The sequence below is a fragment of the Nyctereutes procyonoides genome, unplaced genomic scaffold (assembly GCF_905146905.1).
Source record: "Nyctereutes procyonoides isolate TBG_1078 unplaced genomic scaffold, NYPRO_anot_genome, whole genome shotgun sequence".
Lineage (NCBI taxonomy): Eukaryota > Metazoa > Chordata > Mammalia > Carnivora > Canidae > Nyctereutes > Nyctereutes procyonoides.
The window spans coordinates 32,628,605-32,650,095 of NW_026575024.1; the positions used below are offsets into that span (position 1 = coordinate 32,628,605).

At 42.5% G+C, this 21,491-nt stretch overlaps 1 protein-coding gene across 1 annotated transcript; it reads left to right on the top strand.

The window, feature by feature from the left end:
• The first annotated feature begins 353 nt into the window (after window positions 1-353).
• Window positions 354-12,204, top strand: BMP2 (bone morphogenetic protein 2). Its single transcript, XM_055306344.1, has 3 exons — window positions 354-907; window positions 2,118-2,467; window positions 10,459-12,204. The coding sequence occupies exons 2-3, from the start codon at window positions 2,125-2,127 to the stop codon at window positions 11,301-11,303; spliced, it is 1,188 nt and encodes a 395-aa protein (XP_055162319.1). The 5' UTR covers window positions 354-907; window positions 2,118-2,124; the 3' UTR covers window positions 11,304-12,204.
• The last annotated feature ends 9,287 nt before the right edge of the window (window positions 12,205-21,491 follow it).

Consider the following 21,491-nt stretch of genomic DNA (forward strand, 5'->3'; position numbering starts at 1 on the left):
CCGACGCGTGAGCGGACCCGGGCTGGCCCCGGAGCGCCGCGCAGCCTGGCCCGGGCGCTGCCGCCGGGGGAGAGCGCGGCCGCGCGCCTCGGCGGCCCGGGACTCGCCTCGCCTGGCCTCGCCTCGCCTCGCCTGGCCTCGCCTCGCCTCGCCTCGCCGGAGAATGCGCCCGAGGACGCCGGGGCGCCGGAGCCGCGGGGCGTTCGGCCGGCGAGCGCCGGCGGGGCTGCGCTGGAGTGAGGCCGAGTGATGCGGGGGGGCACCCCGCCCGGCCCCGGCCCCGGCCCCGACCCCGGCCCCGACCCCGGCCCCGCCCCCGCCCCCGCCCCCGCCGCTGCGCCCTTGCCCGGACCCGGCGTCGCCCAGGATGGCCGCCCCGAGCCACGGGCCGCGGCGGCGCTAGCGCGGAGCGCCCGACCTTCGCCCCCCGCGCGGGCGCCGGTGCCCGAGGACCACGACCGCACCAGCTGCTCCCTCGTCCCTCCCCTCGCCTGCCCCGTCCTCCTCCCCCTGCTCGCTGTCGTTGTGTGTCAGCACTTGGCTGGAGACTTGTTGAACTTGCAGGCAGAATAGCCCGCGCCCCCGCTTCGCGCCGTGCCTTGGCCCCAGCGGAGCCGGCCTCGCCGCCCGGACCCCGCGCCCGGACCCCGCGCCCGGACCCCGCGCCCGCGCCGCCCCACTGCTCCGCGGGGCCAGACCCCCCCCGGGACGCGGTGCCCGGCGACAGGAGGAGGACTGCCCCGCCGGCCCCGGGGGAGGAGGAGGAGGAGGAGGAGGAGAAGAAGAAGGCGGACCGAGGGAACCGGGTCCCTGCGCCAGGTCCTTCCACCAGAGCTTTTTCCATGTGGAGGCTCTTTCGATGGACGTGTCCCCGCGTGCTTCTTAGACGGTCGGCGGTCTCCTAAAGGTAGGGGGCGAGGGCCGCGGGCTGGGGTAGGGGGCGGGCGCGGGCGCGGGGCGCGGGCGGCCGCCGAGGGCGAGCGGCTCCTGGGGCCGGGCCGGGCCGGGCCGGGCGTCCACAGACCCCTCCGGGTCCACGTGCTGCCCAGCCCCTGCGGGGATGCCCCCATCCGACCGCCCCGGCGAGCTGGCCCTCCCGGCTCGCGCTCTTCCGCCCCTCCTCCCTTCTCTCTTTTCAGTATTTTATTAGGGCTGTTAACACTTAGATGATTTAAAAAAAAAAAAAAAAAAAAAGGAGTCGAAGAAGTCCGATCTAGAGGGTGGCCTCTGGATTTCACCCGTTAGTTGCCAGCCTCTGCGCCCTGCCTGGCCATCTTTTCTCCCTCCTTCAAGTTTCTCAGGAAGACCTGCTCTCTACTCAGAGCCAAGTCCCATTTAGGAAAATGCAACAAGTCGGGGTTCTCCCTGTTTGTTTCCAGGAATGCGAGGGGGGCAGTACTTAAATGCCACCTTCTAGTGACACGTGACTGAATGGATATTATTTATGTAATTCGAGGAATATATATGTGTATCTGGACTGCATGGGGCGGGGGGTTCGGGCTTGGAGTGGCCTGTCCTGACACCTCTGAGGTTAAAGGCGTGGGCCACAAGTTGCAAGTGGCTTCGGAAGTTGTGGCCTTGAGTTTACTGGGTCTGGAAGTCAGGGAGGGAGGGAGGGAGGGAGGGAGGGAGTGTGTGTGTATGTGTGTATCAGGAAGTTCTATACGGTGCCTGTAAGGAAGTCACATGCACCATCCGTGCGTGTTTATATGCAGGCCAGCGCTGGGCAATGTGTTTGGGTTTGTTTAGCGAACGGAGAGGTGTCAGACCAAGCGGTGGTTTCCCCAGGTTCCCTGCACTGGCTGTCAGCGCGAGTGTCACAGAAGAAAGGTGACAGTCTTGACGCTGGTGGGGTGTGTGTGTGTGTGTGTGTGCAAATCGTGTCAGATGGATGAGAGTGAGTTGGAGGGGGGGGGGAGCCTTCAGGCTCAGGAACTAGGGGCTTTCCATTCTCCCAAACGTTCGAGCTTAAGACCTTTGAAGTATCCCCGCGGGTATTGCAAGCCAGGTGGGCACCCTGGAGGGGGAGGCAACGGCCGGAGCGGGAGCCCGGGGACGCGAGGGCGGGGAGAGGATTGGGCGGGGAACTCGGTGACTCACGTCGGCCCTGTCCGCAGGTCGACCATGGTGGCCGGGACCCGCTGTCTTCTAGCGTTGCTGCTTCCCCAGGTCCTCCTGGGCGGCGCGGCCGGTCTCATTACGGAGCTGGGCCGGAGGAAGTTCGCGGCATCTCCTGGCCGCTCCTCGTCCCAGCCCTCGGACGAGGTCCTGAGCGAGTTCGAGTTGCGGCTGCTCAGCATGTTCGGCCTGAAGCGGAGACCCACCCCCAGCAGGGACGCCGTGGTGCCCCCCTACATGCTGGACCTGTACCGCCGGCACTCGGGCCAGCCGGGCGCACCGGCCCCGGACCACCGGCTGGAGAGGGCAGCCAGCCTCGCCAACACCGTGCGCAGCTTCCACCACGAAGGTGAGGCGTGGAGCAGAGAGTGGGGGCCGAGATGCGCGCGGAGAGTCCCCTCCAGAAGCTCCCCACTGCGGGCTGACTGTTGGCATCCCTGGGAAGGCAGTTCTTGCCTTTGTAAGAACCTTTCCGAACCTGGCTTTACCGCGCTGCCTGTGTGGCGAGGGAGCCAGGGATTCCCCTTTGGTCAATCTGCACCCTTTTCCTGGCCTGCAGCCAGGAGAGCGACTCCTCCTCCAGGAACTGGAGAGAAATCAAGTGATGGGGAAGATGAGGGCAAAAGGCATGCCCCTAGTCAGCTAAATGTGCAAGAATTTCATAGGGGAAGAATGAAAAGGAGGGGGGCAGATTGGGATCTCTTTATGTCTGATTGGAAGCCCTTTTTGCCCTGTGAATCTGTTTCTCCTGCTTCAGCTGGGGTTTCAGGCTAGACACAGCCAAGGACAGACTTTTCAGAGATACTGTTGAAGAATCAAAGCCAGGGGCCCCAAAGTCTTTCTAATTTACAGTTGATCTGGGCCTGGTTTGGAAGATTTCGAATCCCTATCTAATCCCCGTGAGAGATCAATCCCACAATCAATCTTATTGTTTCCACAATGACTTTCTTGTTTTGTGCTTAAATCTGAGATGAACTCCCTCTTAGAGACAAGGCAAGCCTTCAGATAAAAGCTTTTGCAGCAGCTGCCTGGTGGTTCTTTTTTTTTTTTTTTTCTCCATGTGCATTGAAATGTGGATTTTTTTTTTCTTTTATGATACTGGATGTGGCTTTCCTAAGGTACGCTATTTCTGCTTGTTTCATTAGAACAGCATTTAGTGGATTTGAAATGTCCAAGAGAAGCTATTGACATCTGTTGTACCCAGGTTCTTGGATCAATTAGTCAAAAATTTTATGTTCCACTTTAGTTCTTTTTCTACACTTTTAAATACCCTTTTGGCTTAATGCATTCCAAATAGAGCACGGGTTTCATCAAGTTCTAGAGAAATCTCCAAAGCTGTGTAATCACAGAGCAGTCACTTTTAGGTTATTGGGGAATCGGGAGTAAAGTTCCCATTTTCTTGCCTTGCTTTGAGGTGGTAAATTTCAGGAAGAAATCTATTCTCTAACATAAACAAATAAGAACTGTTACAGCTACGTATTTTCTCTCAGTGTGAAGGGTGACTACACTTGTGAGAACAGCACTTAGTGTTGGGAAGAAGTCCTAAAGGCAGGTGGCGTAACAAAAGGTACTTCTTCATCAAAGCAGTTGTACACTGTGAAGGGACACGGGATTGATAACCCATTGATCGTAATCCATCATTTTCCAGCACAATTCCAAGTGAGGTGCTTTTTTGCAGCAGAGCTCCCATGAGAAAGCATTAGAAGGTATCATTCTACTCCTTCGGGATTCGTTCGCTGAAAAGCAGAAGTTGTTTGTTGTCATATGTAGAAATGTTTTCACTCCTATATACTCTGTCAACATAATCTTGGAATGACTGTAGTAGACGCGGCTCATTATTCCCAGCTGATGCTGATTAGAATTATTTTTTCTGGATAGAAAAGTAGCAAGAGCAGCTATTTCAGCCACCTCTCCTGGAAATTTAGCCTGGAAACCACTCTTAATTATTTTAAAGGCTAGGAAGGTACTGTGTGTCTCTCATAACTTAAAGGAGGAACACTTAAGTCATCTGACACCTAAAACATTCAGCTGCATGAGGATCCCATCAGTGGAGTCTGTGTATTTCTCTTTCCCCTAGGAGTGGCTTGATCAAAACGAAACAGGCTACAAATGATTTGAGTGTGTTATTTTAACCTAAATAGCGTGCTTGAGTTTATAAGGCAGAATTTATAACTTTAAAAGTATGAATGTTATGTGCAAAGCAGTAGAGAAAGTATCAACCTGCTTAAAGTCAACTTACAGTAACGTCAGATCTCAATGCAGTTAGATGATAGAAAAAGCCATGTAATTTTTGCCTCAAATTTCATCACATCCATTGCTCTTCTTGTTATGACTAGCATATCATTCTTAGGCCACACCATGCATATTTTGAAGACCGTTTCATTTTTGTGTAACCCAGGATTTGCTTTTTATCAAGATCCTTGTGCCATGCATGGCACTAAAAATCTTTTAATAAATCATGTGATTAAGGCAGCTAGCTTAAGACCAGAACTTGGCTCCTGCAACCTTAATGGGCATGTGTTTGGTAGAGAACTAAGGGCCTGATTCCAAGAATTACCTGTTGTTGGTTTCATTTGTGGGCGGAATCTGGGTGATTTGGTGAAATTACAAGACCAGAGATACCATGGTTATCAGATAATCAACCACTGTGTGAAGATAATGGGACCGCATGGTAGGTGATCTGAAACAGAATGATCGGTTGTCATTTCTCCTATTAAACTTTGTCTAGTCTTCTGGGCAGTACTTGTCACTTAGGAGAACCCAAGTACTCCCAACAGTTTTCTTCCTTCAGTCATTAAAAAGTTCTTTGGCCGCACATAGACCTTTCGCAGCTGCCACTGAGGAAAGAAAAATCACTCTTCCTCCTGGAAAGAGTGTTCTGTGCTTTGCTGTACTGAAAAACACCTTGAAATTGGTTGACTTCACCGGCCCTGCAAAAAGCCTTTATGTTCTCCTGTCAGAGTAGAATATAGAAGGACCATCTCTTTGCTCTCCAGACTCTGAAGGACACAGTCTTCGTTTTAATGAACAATGGAATTATTTGCCTCCCTGACTAAAGCCTTTGAATAGAAAATAACCCTTTTCCCACAAATGTAATTATCACGGAAATATCTGTATAATGGGAGAGTTCAAGAAGCAACTGATGCCCTGGGAGAGAGAACATGTATCACAAATGCCCAGTGTAAGCAAAGGATTTGGACACAGCCCCCCCCCCCCCCAAAGCAGTATTTACTTGATGTGCTTCCCTAGTATCCCCGGGTCGTTCAGTGTCACTGAGAAGGGTGGTCCCAGCAAGTAAAACAGGCATTCTCTTTGGAAGTCTTTGGGGGTCGAGGCTCTGATGCTCAACGATTGTTCTTGGACTAATATTATCTGTTCTCTACTCTTTTGGCCGTTCCTCTGTCTCCTTCCTTAATCCCTTCTCATTGAGCTATCTTGTCTTCTCTGAGACTTGCCCTTTGTGTATTTCACTAAGTAGTAAAAGGAGAGTAAACGGGCACATGATCGTTCCAAAGGTGTTGGAGTTAAGGGTGGGCAGAAGCCAGATCAGGGTTCTTGAGGATGACGGTACTGTTCCTTCAGTTGCCTTTTGTTGTTTTTTATTTAGAAAAATAAAAAAAAAAGTTTCCTTTTAACCTTTTAATTTTATATTTTTTCTCCTTGGTAATATTAATTCTCTAGCCATTATTTTATATTCTAGAAAATATTGTTTCTTATTCTCAGGCACTTTCCATTCATTTCAGGGCAGTGACATCCAGTTTTACTGGTTGGCTACGGCATCTGCTCGGTGGTGGTAGTTGGCTTATGTATTTATTTTTTAAAAGACTTTATTTATTTATTCATGAGAGACAGAGAGAGAGGCAGAGACACAGGTAGAGGGAGAAGCAGGCTCCCTGCAATGGAGTTGGGAGGTCCAGTGGGACTCAATCCCAGGACCCTGGAATCATGACCTAAGCCGAAGGCAGGCACTCAACCACTGAGCCACCCATGTGCTCTGTGGTTATTGTCTTAATGGACACTTTTGGTTCAAAGAGGGTTGCAGAATTCTAAAAACATAACAATAATTCACATTTTTTTTGCTAAAATTCACCATCCTTGAGGATAAAAAGGTAGCTGCAGACTAACAGTAGTTCCAGACAAGATCTGCATGTCCCAGTGGGCCCTACCGCTGTATTCTCCTAATGTTTAGTTACATCTCTCCACCATACTTGGGTGATACAGTCTTTCTATGTCTTTGGTTGGAAAAGAACTCACCCTGTGGTTATTATTATAGTAAGCATAAACGTGCCCCTAGTGGTTTTGACATTTTCTTGAGTTTTTGACTCCTCCCCTCAGATAGGTAGTGGTGCCTAATGGTCAGAAACTTGGGAACTTCAGTAAAGTTCACAGCTCTGCTCTTCATTCACTAGCCCGGTGACCTTGGGAAAGCCACATAAGCTCTCTGAGCCCTAACTATTTCATTTCCAAAATGGAGATAAGAGTCCCATTCTAATCGATTCGTAGTGAGATGGTTCATATAGAGATCTTCATGCCAGACGTGGCACCAAGAATCCTTCAGCACACCAGAGGCATTACCATGGTGCCTTGTTTCTCTTCTTCTGTCCCATTCACCCGCTTGTCTGGGGGAGGAAGAGGCCAGAGTGAACACAGGAGGTCTGAGGGAATTCAGCCTCATATTCTGTATTATTTTGATGTAGATGAATAATTGACAGGGGGTAGATGATTAAGTCAGAACTTCTCTTTGGACAAGAGGTCAGATGTCACTAATGTCTTATCTTTCTTTACTTCCCCACATTTCTACAGCCATAGCTCTCTCTCTATTTGGATAAGAACTTAGAGGTTCAGGAACCCAGGTCTAAAATAGGCTGGAATACCCAAATCCCTTGACAAGTTCAGCTTATTCAACATGGTTATTTACAGAGAACTAATAACTATGTAAACCTCTGAAAAAGCATACATTGCCAACTTAGGCGAATGCTGTATATTTTCAGAATCCCCAGGTGTTGTGTGGTGATTTGCAGCTTTTTCCCCCCCTTTATTTTACTTCAAATAGGTTTTGATTTTTCCACCCTTAAGAAGAAAGTCATTCCTTGCAGATCAAAGGAAGTGGTGGTAGGTGCCCCAAACTTGAGCCATTTTTTCCTGGGTTTGGAGTGTTCTGACTTATTCCCTGACATAAGTCCACAGGGGCATCACCAGAATCATTTGTATTAAGGACAAAGAGAGGTTCTTAGTGCAGCTGGGAAGCCAGAGAAAGGCCTTCAAGTTACTTATTGTTGTTTAATAGCGAGTGTCTTCCCTTTGCTAAAGTTACTAAGTGATTCTCCTTCCTGCCACTTAACTTCCAGTGAGATTTTGAAGTGCATGAAATTGTTGTTTTTTTAACATGTCAAATCTAGTCAAACGGCAATTTTATGTGACTCACTTCAGTCTTACATTTATCTTCTGGAGGGTTATTCTATTCCATGCCTCTTTTATACCCATCTTTATCCATTTTACCTGTCTTTCAAGCTGGTCTTGCTGAGTGTTCATTATCATCCTCTTGCTGTGTGTGCGCGTGTGTGTGTCCTTGTGTCTAGGTGTGCTCGTGTCTGTATGTGTTCATAACTTCTTTCTTTTTCATTTATGGATCTAGGATGAAGTTTTTGTTGCAATTGTGATTTCTCTGGGCACCTTATTACTACAGCCATTCAACAAATGCCCTGGATCATTTGCCTGTCCTCCCCACTCTTTAAAAGAAAAGAGCATGTTCTTAGGTATACTAAGAAATCAGTAGTTCAAGCCAGATCTAGCTTTATGTCATTACATCTAGGGGATGCTACTGATTTTTATGACACTCCTTCTTTCTTTGGTATATGTTGGCTTCTCTGTGAAAAGAATGCCTTCAGTGGAAACAGAGGGCCCTTGAATTAGGGGGAGGAAAAAAGAGAAGTAGCTAAATACAATCCTTGCTACTTGTTGGAGCTACTGAGGAAAGCCCTGCTCCGATTAGTTGGAGGGTTATTTTTAAAATAAAATAAGACCAAATCAGAGAGGGAGACAAACTATAAGAGACTCTTAAGCATAGGAAACAAACTGAAGGTTGCTGGAAGGGGGAGCAGGGTGTGGGGATGGGTAACTAGGTGATGAGCATTAAGGAGGGCACAAGATAGAATGAGCACTGGGTGTTGTATGCAACTGATGAATCACTGACCTCTACCTCTAAAACTGATAATATAGTATATGTTATTAATTGAATTTAAGTGAAATTAAATTAAACAAAAAATAAAATATAAAAATAGTGCCTGAAGTACTATTAGCTTAGAAGGAGGTTTAGAGTGTGAGTAGTTCCCAAAAGATATTCCCAGCAGGTGTAGATTAGCAGGCATAAAGGGACCATGGAGGGTTTACTGCTTGGCCTGATAGTCGCCACTTCCCAAGTAGATAGATGAGCTTTGTTAGATCTTTCTGTTCTGAGTCCCTGGCTGCACCCTGCCCCTGCCCCCATGGACTCAGCTCTTATTCCTTGGCCAACACTAATGTTCTTCTGCGTGCTAACAAAATCTGTTTGACGCTATCATTATCATAAATGGAAACTGTATTGATTACTTTTATGGTTATATTTCCCCTAAATCAAGCAGCTATAGGTTGTTCAGAGAATGTAGATCTCTTAGCAAAGGCGAATCACTTCAGATCATTCACTCAAAGGTTCTACTTGTGGAAAACTTCATCTTCAAAGCACCACTCATCAGGGCAAGCTAAGTGGAAGTGCCAAGTTCCGGAGTGACAGTTTACCAAAATTTCCTATTTGGTTTACACCAAATTATGGAGTAATGCTTCAGTGTGATGCTTCTTAAGTTTCAATCTTCACACAAAACATCTAAGACACCTTAAATCTTCAAATGCAGATTCTGATTCAGTGGGCATGGGGTGGGACCTGAGACTCAGCACTTCTAGCAGGCTCTGCAGGTTGAGGCAATGCTAGGAGCTCATGACCTTTGAGAGTCAAGGTTTCAAAGGATGCTTTTCACATTCAGATGTAAATTCCATGAGCATATATATATATATTTTTGTCAGATAATATAAAGCGCATAGGTTGGATCCAGAATGAAGCAGGTTAAGTTTTTTGACAATGAAAGGACAGGATGTTGGTAAAGCTCAATGAAAATAAACCCAAGTGTCTCAAATTCTATTGCTATTTATAGCCAATTTAATGATAATGTGTACCTTTGATGATTTGCAGACTAAAGCATTCAAGGTGCTGTTATATTTTATTGTTTGCTTGGAAAACAGTACTCCTTAAAATTTAAATTCAGGAGTCTTAAATCAGAAAGAGCTTTTATGTATAGTCCACTTGAATGGCTATTCTGAAATGATGATACTAGACTAGAATGTTTATTCTGTAATAGGATGGGATTATCCCTTAGGTCATGATTCTCATAATGGTATTTTTATAAATTTTCATAATTTTTTTGGTTTTATGTCTTGGTAGGTGTATTTATAATGGTTTATCTTTTTTAAGGAAAAAGGAATTAAAAACAGAAGAGAGTCTTTTTTTCCCCCCCCCCTTTCAATAGTACCTAAAACGGGATTTGGTTTTTGAGGTCATAAAGAGGTGAGAGAACAGACAACAGTTGAGAAGTTCCTTCTCTTAAAATTGTCTGGCCTTAATTACTACGATGCTTTAGTACCACCCTTACGCTTCCAAAGAAGTCGATCCCTGTAAATGCCATTGTCTCTGGACTTGGAGTAAAATAGTAGGGTGTGCATTGCAAAATGTCATCGTTGATGTTGAGTTTCAGACTCTTTAATTAGGAAACTGAAATCTGTATATCGAGATTTGTAAATCATCTAAATTGCAGAGTAATGTTATAGAATACTGTTTAAGGGATTGACATTAAAGCCTTTTTCTTTTTAAGAAATGCAATAATTTCCTCAAATCCTCACTCATTAGACCTTTACTAACTATAGTGCTTTTTTTTTTTTTTTTTTTTTTTGCCCTAAAGTCTGTGAATTCCAAAGAAATGCTTCACTGTTTCCCCCATTATTATAGCCACCTGGAAGCAGTATTCATGTATTGGATTAAGAATGTAACGATGAAAAAAAGAAAAGCCCTAACAATGAATTGTGAAGTTTTGCTTCATGGTGTGCATGTTGACATAAATGTACAGAAAAGGGAGGCTTCCTTTGTATCCAAAGCAGAAGTTTTTGTTTTCTGGTTGCAAACTTTTACATAGGTTAAATCAGATACTGAAATGAGGTTTACAAATTCTCCTATGTCTTCAGATTGTCATTATTACTTTACTGAATGATTTTCTTTTTAATTTTCTTTCTTTTCTTTTTTTTTTTTTGTCAAATTAGAATCTTTGGAAGAACTGCCAGAAATGAGTGGGAAAACAACCCGGAGATTCTTCTTTAATTTGACTTCTATCCCCACTGACGAGTTTATCACCTCAGCAGAACTTCAGGTTTTTCGGGAACAGATGCAGGAACCTTTGGAAAACAATAGCAATTTCCATCACCGAATTAATATTTATGAAATTATAAAACCTGCAGCAGCCAACTTGAAGTTCCCCGTGACCAGACTTTTGGACACCAGGTTGGTGAATCAGAACGCAAGCAGGTGGGAGAGCTTTGATGTCACCCCTGCTGTGATGAGGTGGACGGCACAGGGGCTTGCCAACCACGGATTTGTGGTGGAAGTGACCCACTTGGAGGAGAATCAAGGTGTCTCCAAGAGACACGTCAGGATTAGCAGGTCTTTGCACCAAGACAAGCACAGCTGGTCACAAATCAGGCCACTGCTAGTAACGTTTGGCCACGATGGGAAAGGACACCCCCTCCACAAAAGAGAAAAGCGTCAAGCAAAACACAAACAGCGCAGACGCCTTAAGTCCAGCTGTAAGAGACACCCTTTGTACGTGGACTTCAGTGACGTGGGGTGGAATGACTGGATCGTAGCTCCCCCGGGGTACCACGCCTTTTATTGCCATGGGGAATGCCCCTTTCCCCTGGCAGATCACCTGAACTCCACTAACCACGCCATTGTTCAGACGTTGGTCAACTCGGTTAATTCTAAGATCCCCAAGGCGTGCTGTGTACCAACAGAACTCAGTGCTATCTCCATGCTGTACCTTGATGAAAACGAAAAGGTTGTATTAAAGAACTATCAGGACATGGTTGTAGAGGGTTGTGGGTGTCGTTAGCACAGCAAAATGAAATATATATATATATATATATGTGTGTGTGTATATATATATATTTCTAATATATAAATATATATATTAGAAAAAAGCAAAAAAAAAAAAACAAGTTGACACTTTAATATTTCCCAATGAAGACTTTATTTATGGAATGGAATGGAGAAAAAAAAGAAAAACACAGTTATTTTGAAAATATATTTATATCTACAAAAAAAGTTGGGAAAACAAATATTTTAATCAGAGAATTATTCCTTAAAGATTTTAAAATGTATTTAGTTGTACATTTTATATGGGTTCAACCCCAGCACATGAAGTATAATGGTCAGATTTATTTTGTATTTATTTACTTATTATAACCACTTTTTAGGAAAGATAGCTAATTTGTATTTATATGTAATCAAAAGAACTATTGGGTTTGTACATAATTTTCCAAAAATTGTAGTTATTTTCAGTTGTGTGTATTTAAGATGAAAAGTCTACATGGAAGGTTACTCTGGCAAAGTGCTTAGCACATTTGCTTTTTTGCAGTGCTACTGTTAAGGTCACAAGTTCAAGTCCAGAAAAAAAAGTGGATAATCCACTCTGCTGACTTTCAAGATTATTATATTATTCAATTCTCAGGAATGTTGCAGAGTGGTTGTCCAATCCATGAGAACTTACGTCCTTATTAGGTGGAATATTTGGATAAGAACCAGACATTGCTGATCTAATATAGAAACACTCCCCTACCCCTTTAATTTTCAGAAAAAATAAAGCAGGACCAATAGAAATAATGAGGAAAATGATAAACCTGCAGGAAAGTGAATGATGGTTTGTTGTTCCTCTTTCCTAAACTAGTGATCCCTTCAAAGGGGTTGGTCTGGCCAAAGTATTAAAATAAAACATAAGATTTCTTTATTATTAATATTGTGGTCATGTATATTTAAAATTGATGTCTAGTGGCTCTCATGAAGAGTTGGAAATTGATTTGTATTTAACTGTTACCTCATCTGGGAGCTCTTTATGCAGAAGGACCCAGTTTTCTAACTTTGCCCAACACACAGCAAAATTGTGCCCATCATGTTTTCTGCCCACCACCTATTCTCTGTTGGATCAGCTTGCTTTTCTTTCCAAAGGTATGTGTTGGAACACATTTCTCCAAATGTTAAACCTCTTTCAGACAATAAATATCAGAGCTCTGGCATTTCATTCTATAGTCCAACCTGTAAGAGAGGATGGTGCATTTGTACAGCATGTATGATGATTGCCTCGTGTTTGCATTCTTTCGTCTGAAGCTACTCATTTCAGAGGGAGGTGGGGAAAAGGCAAAGAATGTTGGACATTTGCAAGCAGGTCACTTGATAATTGATACTTGTCCCAAAGGAATTAGCAACGATTTAGTATTTCATGTGACCCTCCTTGGGGTTCGTGATTTAGGAGAAAGATTTAAGAAAAACCAAAGCTCTGAAACAAGCAAAACCTGGGAAACCCAAGATAAAGTTTCAGAGATGATATCCCATGCAACAGAGGCAGCGGTGCCAAAAAATTAGAAAGGGAAAGTGTCTAAGATCAGCTTCTACAAGGACATCTGCCAATTGGACAGAAGCCCAAGCAGAATGAAGTCAAATTAGGCCACTCAGAGTGAACTCTCGCAGTGGCAGGGCTTCCGTGCTCTGTGTCGAAATCAGGCCCAAGGAAGGGTTCGATGGGTATGTCTGTACAGCCAGGGAACCCACCACTCCTCACTATTTTACTAGAAGTCTTTTAGGTCAATTTGTAGGACTCTGTGTCCCCTCTGATCGCTCTTATTGGTGAGGCCTAGTTCTAATCTTCTCTAGCTTTGCCTTGGAATTGGCTGAAAACACAGTGTGCTCCTCAAGGAACAGACTGTTATAATCAGATTCTCCCCAAGAATTAACTTGTGATGACCATGAATGTAGTTACATTTTGATCATGCAGATCATGTTTTTAAATTAATACCAGTTATCTATCACTCCTTCCACCTTAAAAATCTTTCCATGCCTATCCCTGTTGCTCTTGCATAGGTAAGAGTCGTTAGTATTAGAACCAACCTAGGAGGGCAGGGTGATCTCTGTCCTCCAGCCACCCTTCACCCTCACTTGGCATGGAGGTGGGGGACAGACAGCACTGTCTTAACATCTTCATGATAATAACCCGTGTTTTCTCATCTCCAAATACTCTAGAGGAGAGTGTGTGGTTATTGCATAAGAATTTCCACCCATATTGGCAATTCAATCCATTCTATTGATTTTTCTGCTTCATTGGTTCTGATTTTCTTTGTTAAAATGGTTTTCAGTGGTATCAACTCAAATGTGTTCTCTTGCATGTTTTATATGTATATAAACTACATATACACAAACGTAAATAAATACACATATAATATGTATAAAAACATACAAAGATATGTGCTATAACATATGTATACATGATGGTATTTTCAGCTTCAGTTTAGTTTCAAAGATTTTGTAGTAGTTGAGGACTCTGACCTTGGCAGCTCATTTGAGAGACAGAATATTATTACATACATTCTACATTCTTACATTTTGGCTCACATTCTGAAGTGTCATAACTAACTCCATGACACTGAATCCTTTGAATCTTCAGTGACTATTCTGTAGGAATCTTTGAATCCTTTTAGAGTTGGCTTTTAAAAAATGTATTAGTTTCTGAATTTTGGAGGATCACCTTTCAAAATTGATTAAATCGTGTCATCTGTTTTTGTGCTTATCTGGGCTATGTGCTCTCCCTGGCATGGTTTTAACCTGCATGGCAGGTCCAGATTGTTCTGTTCATTTTTTGCTTTTAAATTTGAGGAGGGAGAGGGTGAAAGTTTACAAATTTATCTGCTTCCATCTTTTCATAATTTCTACTCCAATCGCTACTTTAAATTGTACCTCAAAGGCCAAGATTATCACTAGATAATCTTAATGATCCATGTCTTTTCTCTCAACTTTTTTATCGGAGGTGGAGAAATCATTTGTGCAACTCAAAGCACTTTTTAAAAGAGTGTGTTTCTATTCTGCAGTCATATTAATATTAAGATAATTGAGTCACTGAATGTTAGTTAGATGCCACAGCCCCCAATCTGTTACAAGGCAAAAGGAACATAGCCTTGCAATAAATAATTTAAGTGGAGAGTGAGTATGATACAGATGAGCAACTACAAAGAACTAAGATTGCCCTATTCCTTTCCTGGTTTAATTTTTTAGGGGGCAAGTAGGATGAGATGGATAACATAACAAGTCTACTTTACTCAGGTAAAATGCTTTTCCCTTTTTCTCTACTTTGTTGACATAAATTACAGCCTTATGGTATTCCAGGGCAGAGGTTTTGGTTTGGGGGGTTTTGTTTGTTTGTTTGGACTGTCTCCCTGCCCTGCAAATTTCAAAGTGAACTTCTACCTAACTTGGGGGACCAGTGCTCTAAATAAAACATCTCTCAGATTTTAATGTGCATACAAATCATCAGTACTGCCTCAAGGAGAATGCAAATTGATGTGTATACAGACCACTTGAGAAAATGTTATAACCTAGATTCTGTTTCAGTGAATCTGGGGTGGGGCTTGAGAGTCTGCATTTCCGAGTCGCCCCCAAGTGAAGCTGTTACTGCTGGCCCATGGACGACACTTTGAGAAGCAAGGTTCTGATAATTATCTTCTCAATCACAGCAGCAGAAAGTTGGGTTGAGTTTAGACCCCTCTCTAAGAAGCGATACTTAAGGGAAAAAACAAAACCTGTATACAGGATGGCATTTGAATACGTTTCACCATATCTGAAATGATGTTCTACATCTTTTTTTTCAAAGGCATTCTTTTCCCCCACAAGATGACTGGCAATTTTGTGTTCTAGCCACCCTCAGACATGAAAACACTTGGTTGCTTATCTTGTAAAATCTGCTCTGCTTGCTTGCTTGGGCATGTACGCAGTCAGTTTAGTCAAATGCGTGTCAGTACATCTATGTGGATGGGGGAGCAGGTGCAAGCCCTTAACGTACTTTAAAAAAGTTTAACACTTAAGTCAGTCCACTGAGTTGATCTCGTGTGATCTTAGTGCCAAGCGTCTGAGTTAAAAGTTTTCCCTTTGAAGGCAGCAAATAGATGTCATACATTTGAAGTATTTGTTTATACTAAAAATGATACTTGAATTTTTTTTTTTTTAAGTTCTAAGACAGTTCACTGTATAACACCACTGAGCCTAGAGGGTGATATAAAGCTTCCCAAGCTGGTATTTGAGCTTTGATTTAATGGATATTGGAATTTGTGATGGTGTGGTTGGCTTTGAATAATCAGGTGCTGAGGTGAATGGGCTCAGACTAGAAAAAGGAAAGGGACTTGATTTCCCTCTGCAGGGGGGAGGGGTCAGGGAAGAAATCACTTTGTGTTGGTGCCTCCTTTTTCAGCAAAATGTCCAATGAGGGTCGTGTGTTCAGCAGCCTCATTTTTACTTTTTAGGGGACCGCGATGAAGATTTCTTATAAGCGACACGGATTTGAATATTTGTTGAAATGTTGAAATGTTGGAATGAAATGTTCCTAATGTCCAAACACCCTTTATATTTATATTTATTTATATATAATTAATATTATACATACTAATATATCAACATACACTATACATGTGCATAACATAGACACACACACACACACACACACACATATAATCTTTTACCCATATATATATCCAAAGAAAAAATTTTCGTTTGCTCCTGTCTGGAGCCCATAGGCCTAGTGGAGGGCATCTAGTATTATTTTGGTTGTCGGGTTTATAATTTCATTTAGGTCTCTACATTTTGAGTTGAGTCGCTCGGAGGTGCTTAAGTCGTATGCCAGATGCTGACTTGAGCGCCCATTTCAAGGCTGTGTTCGCCCCGCGCCCTGGGCCCCACTCAGACAGGGCCAGGAGTCCGTTCTTGTTGCAGTCGTTCTGATGGAGAGATCTCTCTGCAAACCACCGATTTGCTCAAAGCTTCCCTCATAAGGAGCAGGATCTCATCTGGACTGCATTTACACTGGAACCACTTGGCCACAACACTATGAGAGAATAATTATTGAACTATTTTACTGTACAACTATTTCCAAATTGTTGATTTTTTATTGATTTCAGGAGGCAAGCTAATTGCCCCATGGCAACTTGATGTGAACGTTTAATGAAGATCAGGAAACAGAGTTTATGAAAAGCTTTTGTATAGTAACTGCAAAGTTTCAAGAACTGTTTTATACTTCCTGACAGTGCTGGGCCTAGCTTAATGGTTTGTTTTTACTACTTAAGAGTGTAAACCTTGCTTTAGCCTGGTGTGTGGAAACTAGACCCTCATCCCGCATTACGCATTTTCAAGTTGCTTTTTTACTCACTCCCGACTTCCTTTCCTGCCATCTACAATCAGCACTTTTTCTGTTTTAATTGCCTGAAGGCGAGTCTCTATCTTTGCACATTGAGAATCTTAACACACGTGCGCGTGCACACTCGCGAAATTAAGTGTCTGTATTGTTTCACTTTGTTTGGGGTGGAGTTTCTTGTCGGCACTTGGTTGCTAGACAACCAAGCAGACAAAAGTTAAAGATTGAAAAGGCATTTTTAAAGATGTCAAATCCTGGCGGCCGAACTATTTTATCTTGGTCTTTATATGGAAGGCTTAGTTTTCTTACCAGGTTACCCTTCCTTTTGTTGGGTAGCTGGCTGGCCGAAGATTTTTTTGAAGTCGACCTCTTAAGGCATTATCTGTTTGAGAACTTTATTAAGAGTTGTTCCCCTTTGCTGGAACACACTTCCCACCTGAACGGACAAGAAAAAGCCAGCTTAGTTTCCAAGGGTGTGTTTTAAATCACTAACAAAGTTGAGCTCCAGCTTCCAGCCACTTCGATAGTTATGAGGCAAAGAGGTAGAGGAGAGATCACTTTGAGGCAATGTTCAGAAATGCCAGGACTTCAGGTTGTCTCCAAGAAGCTGCATTCGCTTTTTTATTTTTTTATTTTTTTTTTATTTTTTGTGGATCAGATTGGAAATGTTTTTAAAGATTCTTAAAAGCCTAATTTTAAATCAAAGTCATTTAAATCGCTCATTTCAGTGAGATGTTTCAGGAGCGTGTTATAAATACATGATCTTTATACATCTGCCAAGTTGGACGTGTGTTCACAAGTTTGTCTTGCATGTGTACACAATTTGTAGCTGACGTGCTATCCTCACCCCGGGTCTGCCCTTTCCCCTTGTTCGTCCTCTGAGATGCTGCCTCTGTGTGCCTCCTCTTCACAGGGTTCCCCGTGCTGGAATTTAGTCAACTCCATGGAAAACTTTACCAACTTTACTGATTCATTTACAGGCAGGATTTCCTGGCATGGGGATCAAACAGGGAGCCCTGAAGTTTGTTCATCATAGCCTGTCTTGGAAATTAGGATCTTCTGAAGCCCGTCTGGCCTGTACATATAAATTTGACAAAATGTTCTCCTATAAAGAAGCCTTACTACTGACTTGAATATTGCTCAATCACTTGGTTTAAGCAGTAAGCCTACAAGTCCTCACGGGCACATTAGTATTGTCAATATTATAAGGCACAATATTTAAACACCAGGGCCCTGAAATGAATCAAATTGCAAACCTCATGACAATCAATAGATGAGCTAAATAGAAATAGGAAAATAGGCCCAGGAGAGGATTCTTATATATTCTAATCTCATAGGATTAAGTGCGTGTTTGCTGCCTGAATAAAAGAAAATGGAGAAGCTAGGGGTTATTTTGTGGTTTGAAAACACACACACACACACACACACACACACACACACACGAGATCAATGCAGCTTTGATGAGCAGAGGAGTGATTTTTAAAGATTCTCATAGCATAATAACCCTTTCCTTGGTGATGTTACAGAACATTTTACCTGGGTAGAAAAGGACTTAGAAGTTACTGAACTATTTGTTTTATATAAAAGAACAGTTTTTGAACTGTATAATTCTAGAATCCATTTACCAACAAGAGCAACCCTAAAGAAAATATATAACCCTGCTTTGTTGGGAAATATCTCTCTCTTTTTTTTGGGGGGGAAATATATCTCTTGAAGGTTGTCACTATATAATATGGAAATCAGCTTCAGATTCTCTCTCTCTTTCGTGAGTACTTTTGAATATCAGTTTCACTGATGAGGCCAGGTTGAGGTCAGTGTGTCAGAAGGATACTTCCTGAGTGCCTTTGTTTAACCTCACCCTTTGATATACTCTTGGGCTCACTAAGCAAATTTTAAGGGCATAGTGTGAAGGAGTAGAGGGGGGTATTGACATTCCTAAAGGACAATTAGGTACATTCTCATAGCATGGTGGGCAGTGTTTCATTTCTAGAACTTTTAAAGCTACGACAATGAGACTGTACCACTGCTGTTCCTCTCAGGGATAGTAATTAAAGGACTTCTTGGGATGGGGACAAGTCCATCTATGATGTGCCATTTCTGGAAAGTTCAGAGGGATAGCAGTTTTTCACCCTCAGTGGTGTAAAAATAAGAGCCTCCCTCTATAGAAGCTATTGCCCAAACACAGTCTCTGAAGGCTCCTTGCCTAGTAGATCTGTGGGGCTTTGACCTCTGGGTCCCAAAGGAGTTGGGACTCACAAGGCTGTCCAGTGAAGAGGTAAGTTAAGAGGTGGTCCTTCTCTGGGTGGAGTACAAACTGGTAACTTTAATTTTGTACTTATCACTTACCTGGTCCTCAGAAAACCAATTAGAACCTTCCGATAATTCTGTTTCACGTTCAGCCCTCTTTCTCTTTTCCTTCCTCTGGGTATCAGGACCTTCCATGGAGATAAGGAAATATGTTAGGGAAAGAGGAGCTGGAAAAGCCAACTTGATTGGATAAAAAGGGCGAGGGATTTGGTCCTACAGCATCACCAACCTGAGAGTTGGCTCAACCCAACTGAAACTGCTGAAGAAGGTCTCTTCTGGGATTGCCAACTTGGAGAAGGCACCAAATCCTATTGTTATTTTTCATTTCCATGGTGATGGGACTGAGTTTTGGGAGACCAGTAACTCCACAGACTTACCTTATGGAAAATGCTTGTTGTGGGAGGGAGAGAGCACTGTCCTCCTGTCCATAACCCAGCCTCTGAGATGATGGGGAGAAGGGCCACTCCGGTGGGAGGGGGTGCGAGGGAGGGAGCAGGCAGCCAGTTGGCCTTCTGCAAGTGTAAGCACTGAGCAAAGCACTCTGCTTTGCAGCCAGAAACAGTGATTCATTTGACTTTAATTTTGACGTTAGGATTTTTCTCATGACTCATTTGATAATTTCATATGGAATTTAAAACACTGAAACAGTTACTTACTTTTTAGGAACTTAAAACATTCACCAGGAAGAATACACTTTTATCCTCCCAAATAGAAGATGTCCCTAAAACTTCACTGGGGGGGGGGGGAAGAGAGGGGCGTTTCTCGAACCCCTCCCCTCCTGGCTGCAGTAGGGGTCTCTACCCTGGCTGATCTTTCCACTACTGTTGATGGATCCTCAAGCAGCCAGTTTCGTCTTAATGCCTTTCTTATCTTGAATTCCTTTCATCACCATATAGAAGGTTAGCTGCAGGTATTTTTAAAAAGATGTGTCCTTATCACGTTGAAGAAATGCTGCTCTAATCCTGTGTTTTGAGAGCTTTGAATGTGCATGAAAAATGCATATTATGCTTCAATTGCTGTGATCATATGATTTTTCTTTTTTAGTCTGTTAATGTGGTAGATTACACTGATTGATTTTCAAAAATTCAACCAGATTTATATCAATTGAATAATCCCTACTTAGTCATGGCATAATAGCTTCTATGCATTGCTGAATTCTATCTGCTAATATGTTACTAAAAATTTGTGCATCCATATTCATGAGGGATAGGGGTCTACAGTGAGGTGGGTTTTTTTTTGTGGTACTATTTTTGTCTGGTTTTGTTTTAAGGGTAATACTGGCTTTGTGGAATGAATTAGAAAGTGTTCCCTCTTCTTGGATTTTCTGGAAGAGATTGTATAAATTTGGCATCAATTCTTTAAGCATTGGTAGAATTCTTCAGTGAACATCTGGGTTGAAGATTTCTTTTTTTGGAGACATTTTTAATTATGAATTCAATTTCAGTTTTTAAAACAGAGGGCTATTCAGATTATCTATTACATATTAGATGATTTGTAATAGTTTGTACTTTTGAGGACTTGGCTCTTTTTATTTAAGTTTTCAAATACATGTGTAGAGATGTTTGTAATATTCTTTTGGTGTCTGCAGGGTCTGTAGTGGCATCTTGTTTTATTCTAGATATTATTAGTGTGTCTCTTCTCTTTTTGTCTTTGTCAGTCTTGCTACAGATTTGTAGATTTTATTGATCTTTTCAAAGAATCAAACTTTCTGTTCATTTTCTCTAATTTTTTGTTTTCAGTTTCATTAATTTTTTTTTTTTTATTTCCTGTCTTCTTATTTGGATTTATTTTTTGCTCTTTGTTGTCTGTGCTCTTCAGATGAGAGCTTAGTTTATTGGTTTGAGAGATTTTTCCTCTTCATGTAAGCAATCTAGTAATACAAATTCCCTCTCAGCAGTACTTTATTTGTGTCTTGAAAATTTTGATGTTATAGTTTCACTTTTTTGTGTGTGTGTGTGAGAATTTCCCTTTGACCCAGGGGTTATTTAGAAATGTTGTTTAGTTTCCAAGTGTTTGAATATTTTCTTTTTGGTTTTATGCTGTTGATTTCTAGTTTGATTGCATTGTGGTCAAACATACTCTATACAATTCCATATCTTTTAAATTTGTTGGCATCCATTCTATGGCCACGATTTGGTCTGTCTTGTTATATAGCATGTGAGTAATTGAAGACAATGTGAATTCTGCTGTTGTGTGCAGTGTTCTGTTAATGTCTTTAGATTTTGTTGGTTGATAGTGTTGAATTTTTCTACATCATTGCTGGCTTTATCTCTAGTTATTCTATAAATTGTTGAGAGACGGGTGTTGAAGTATTTACAATAGTGGACTTTATTTTTCCTATCGAGTTTTTGCCTTAAATATGCATACGTATAAAATATACTGCATCATATTTTTTTTATCCTTGTACTTTTAGTCTACCTAAATTTTTATATTTAAAGTTACTTTCTTAGAGGCAGCAGATAGTTGGGTCATACTTCTTAAGCCACTCAGCAAATCCTGTCTTTTAATTGCTACAATGTCTTTTTTTTTTTTTTTTAAGATTTTGCTTAT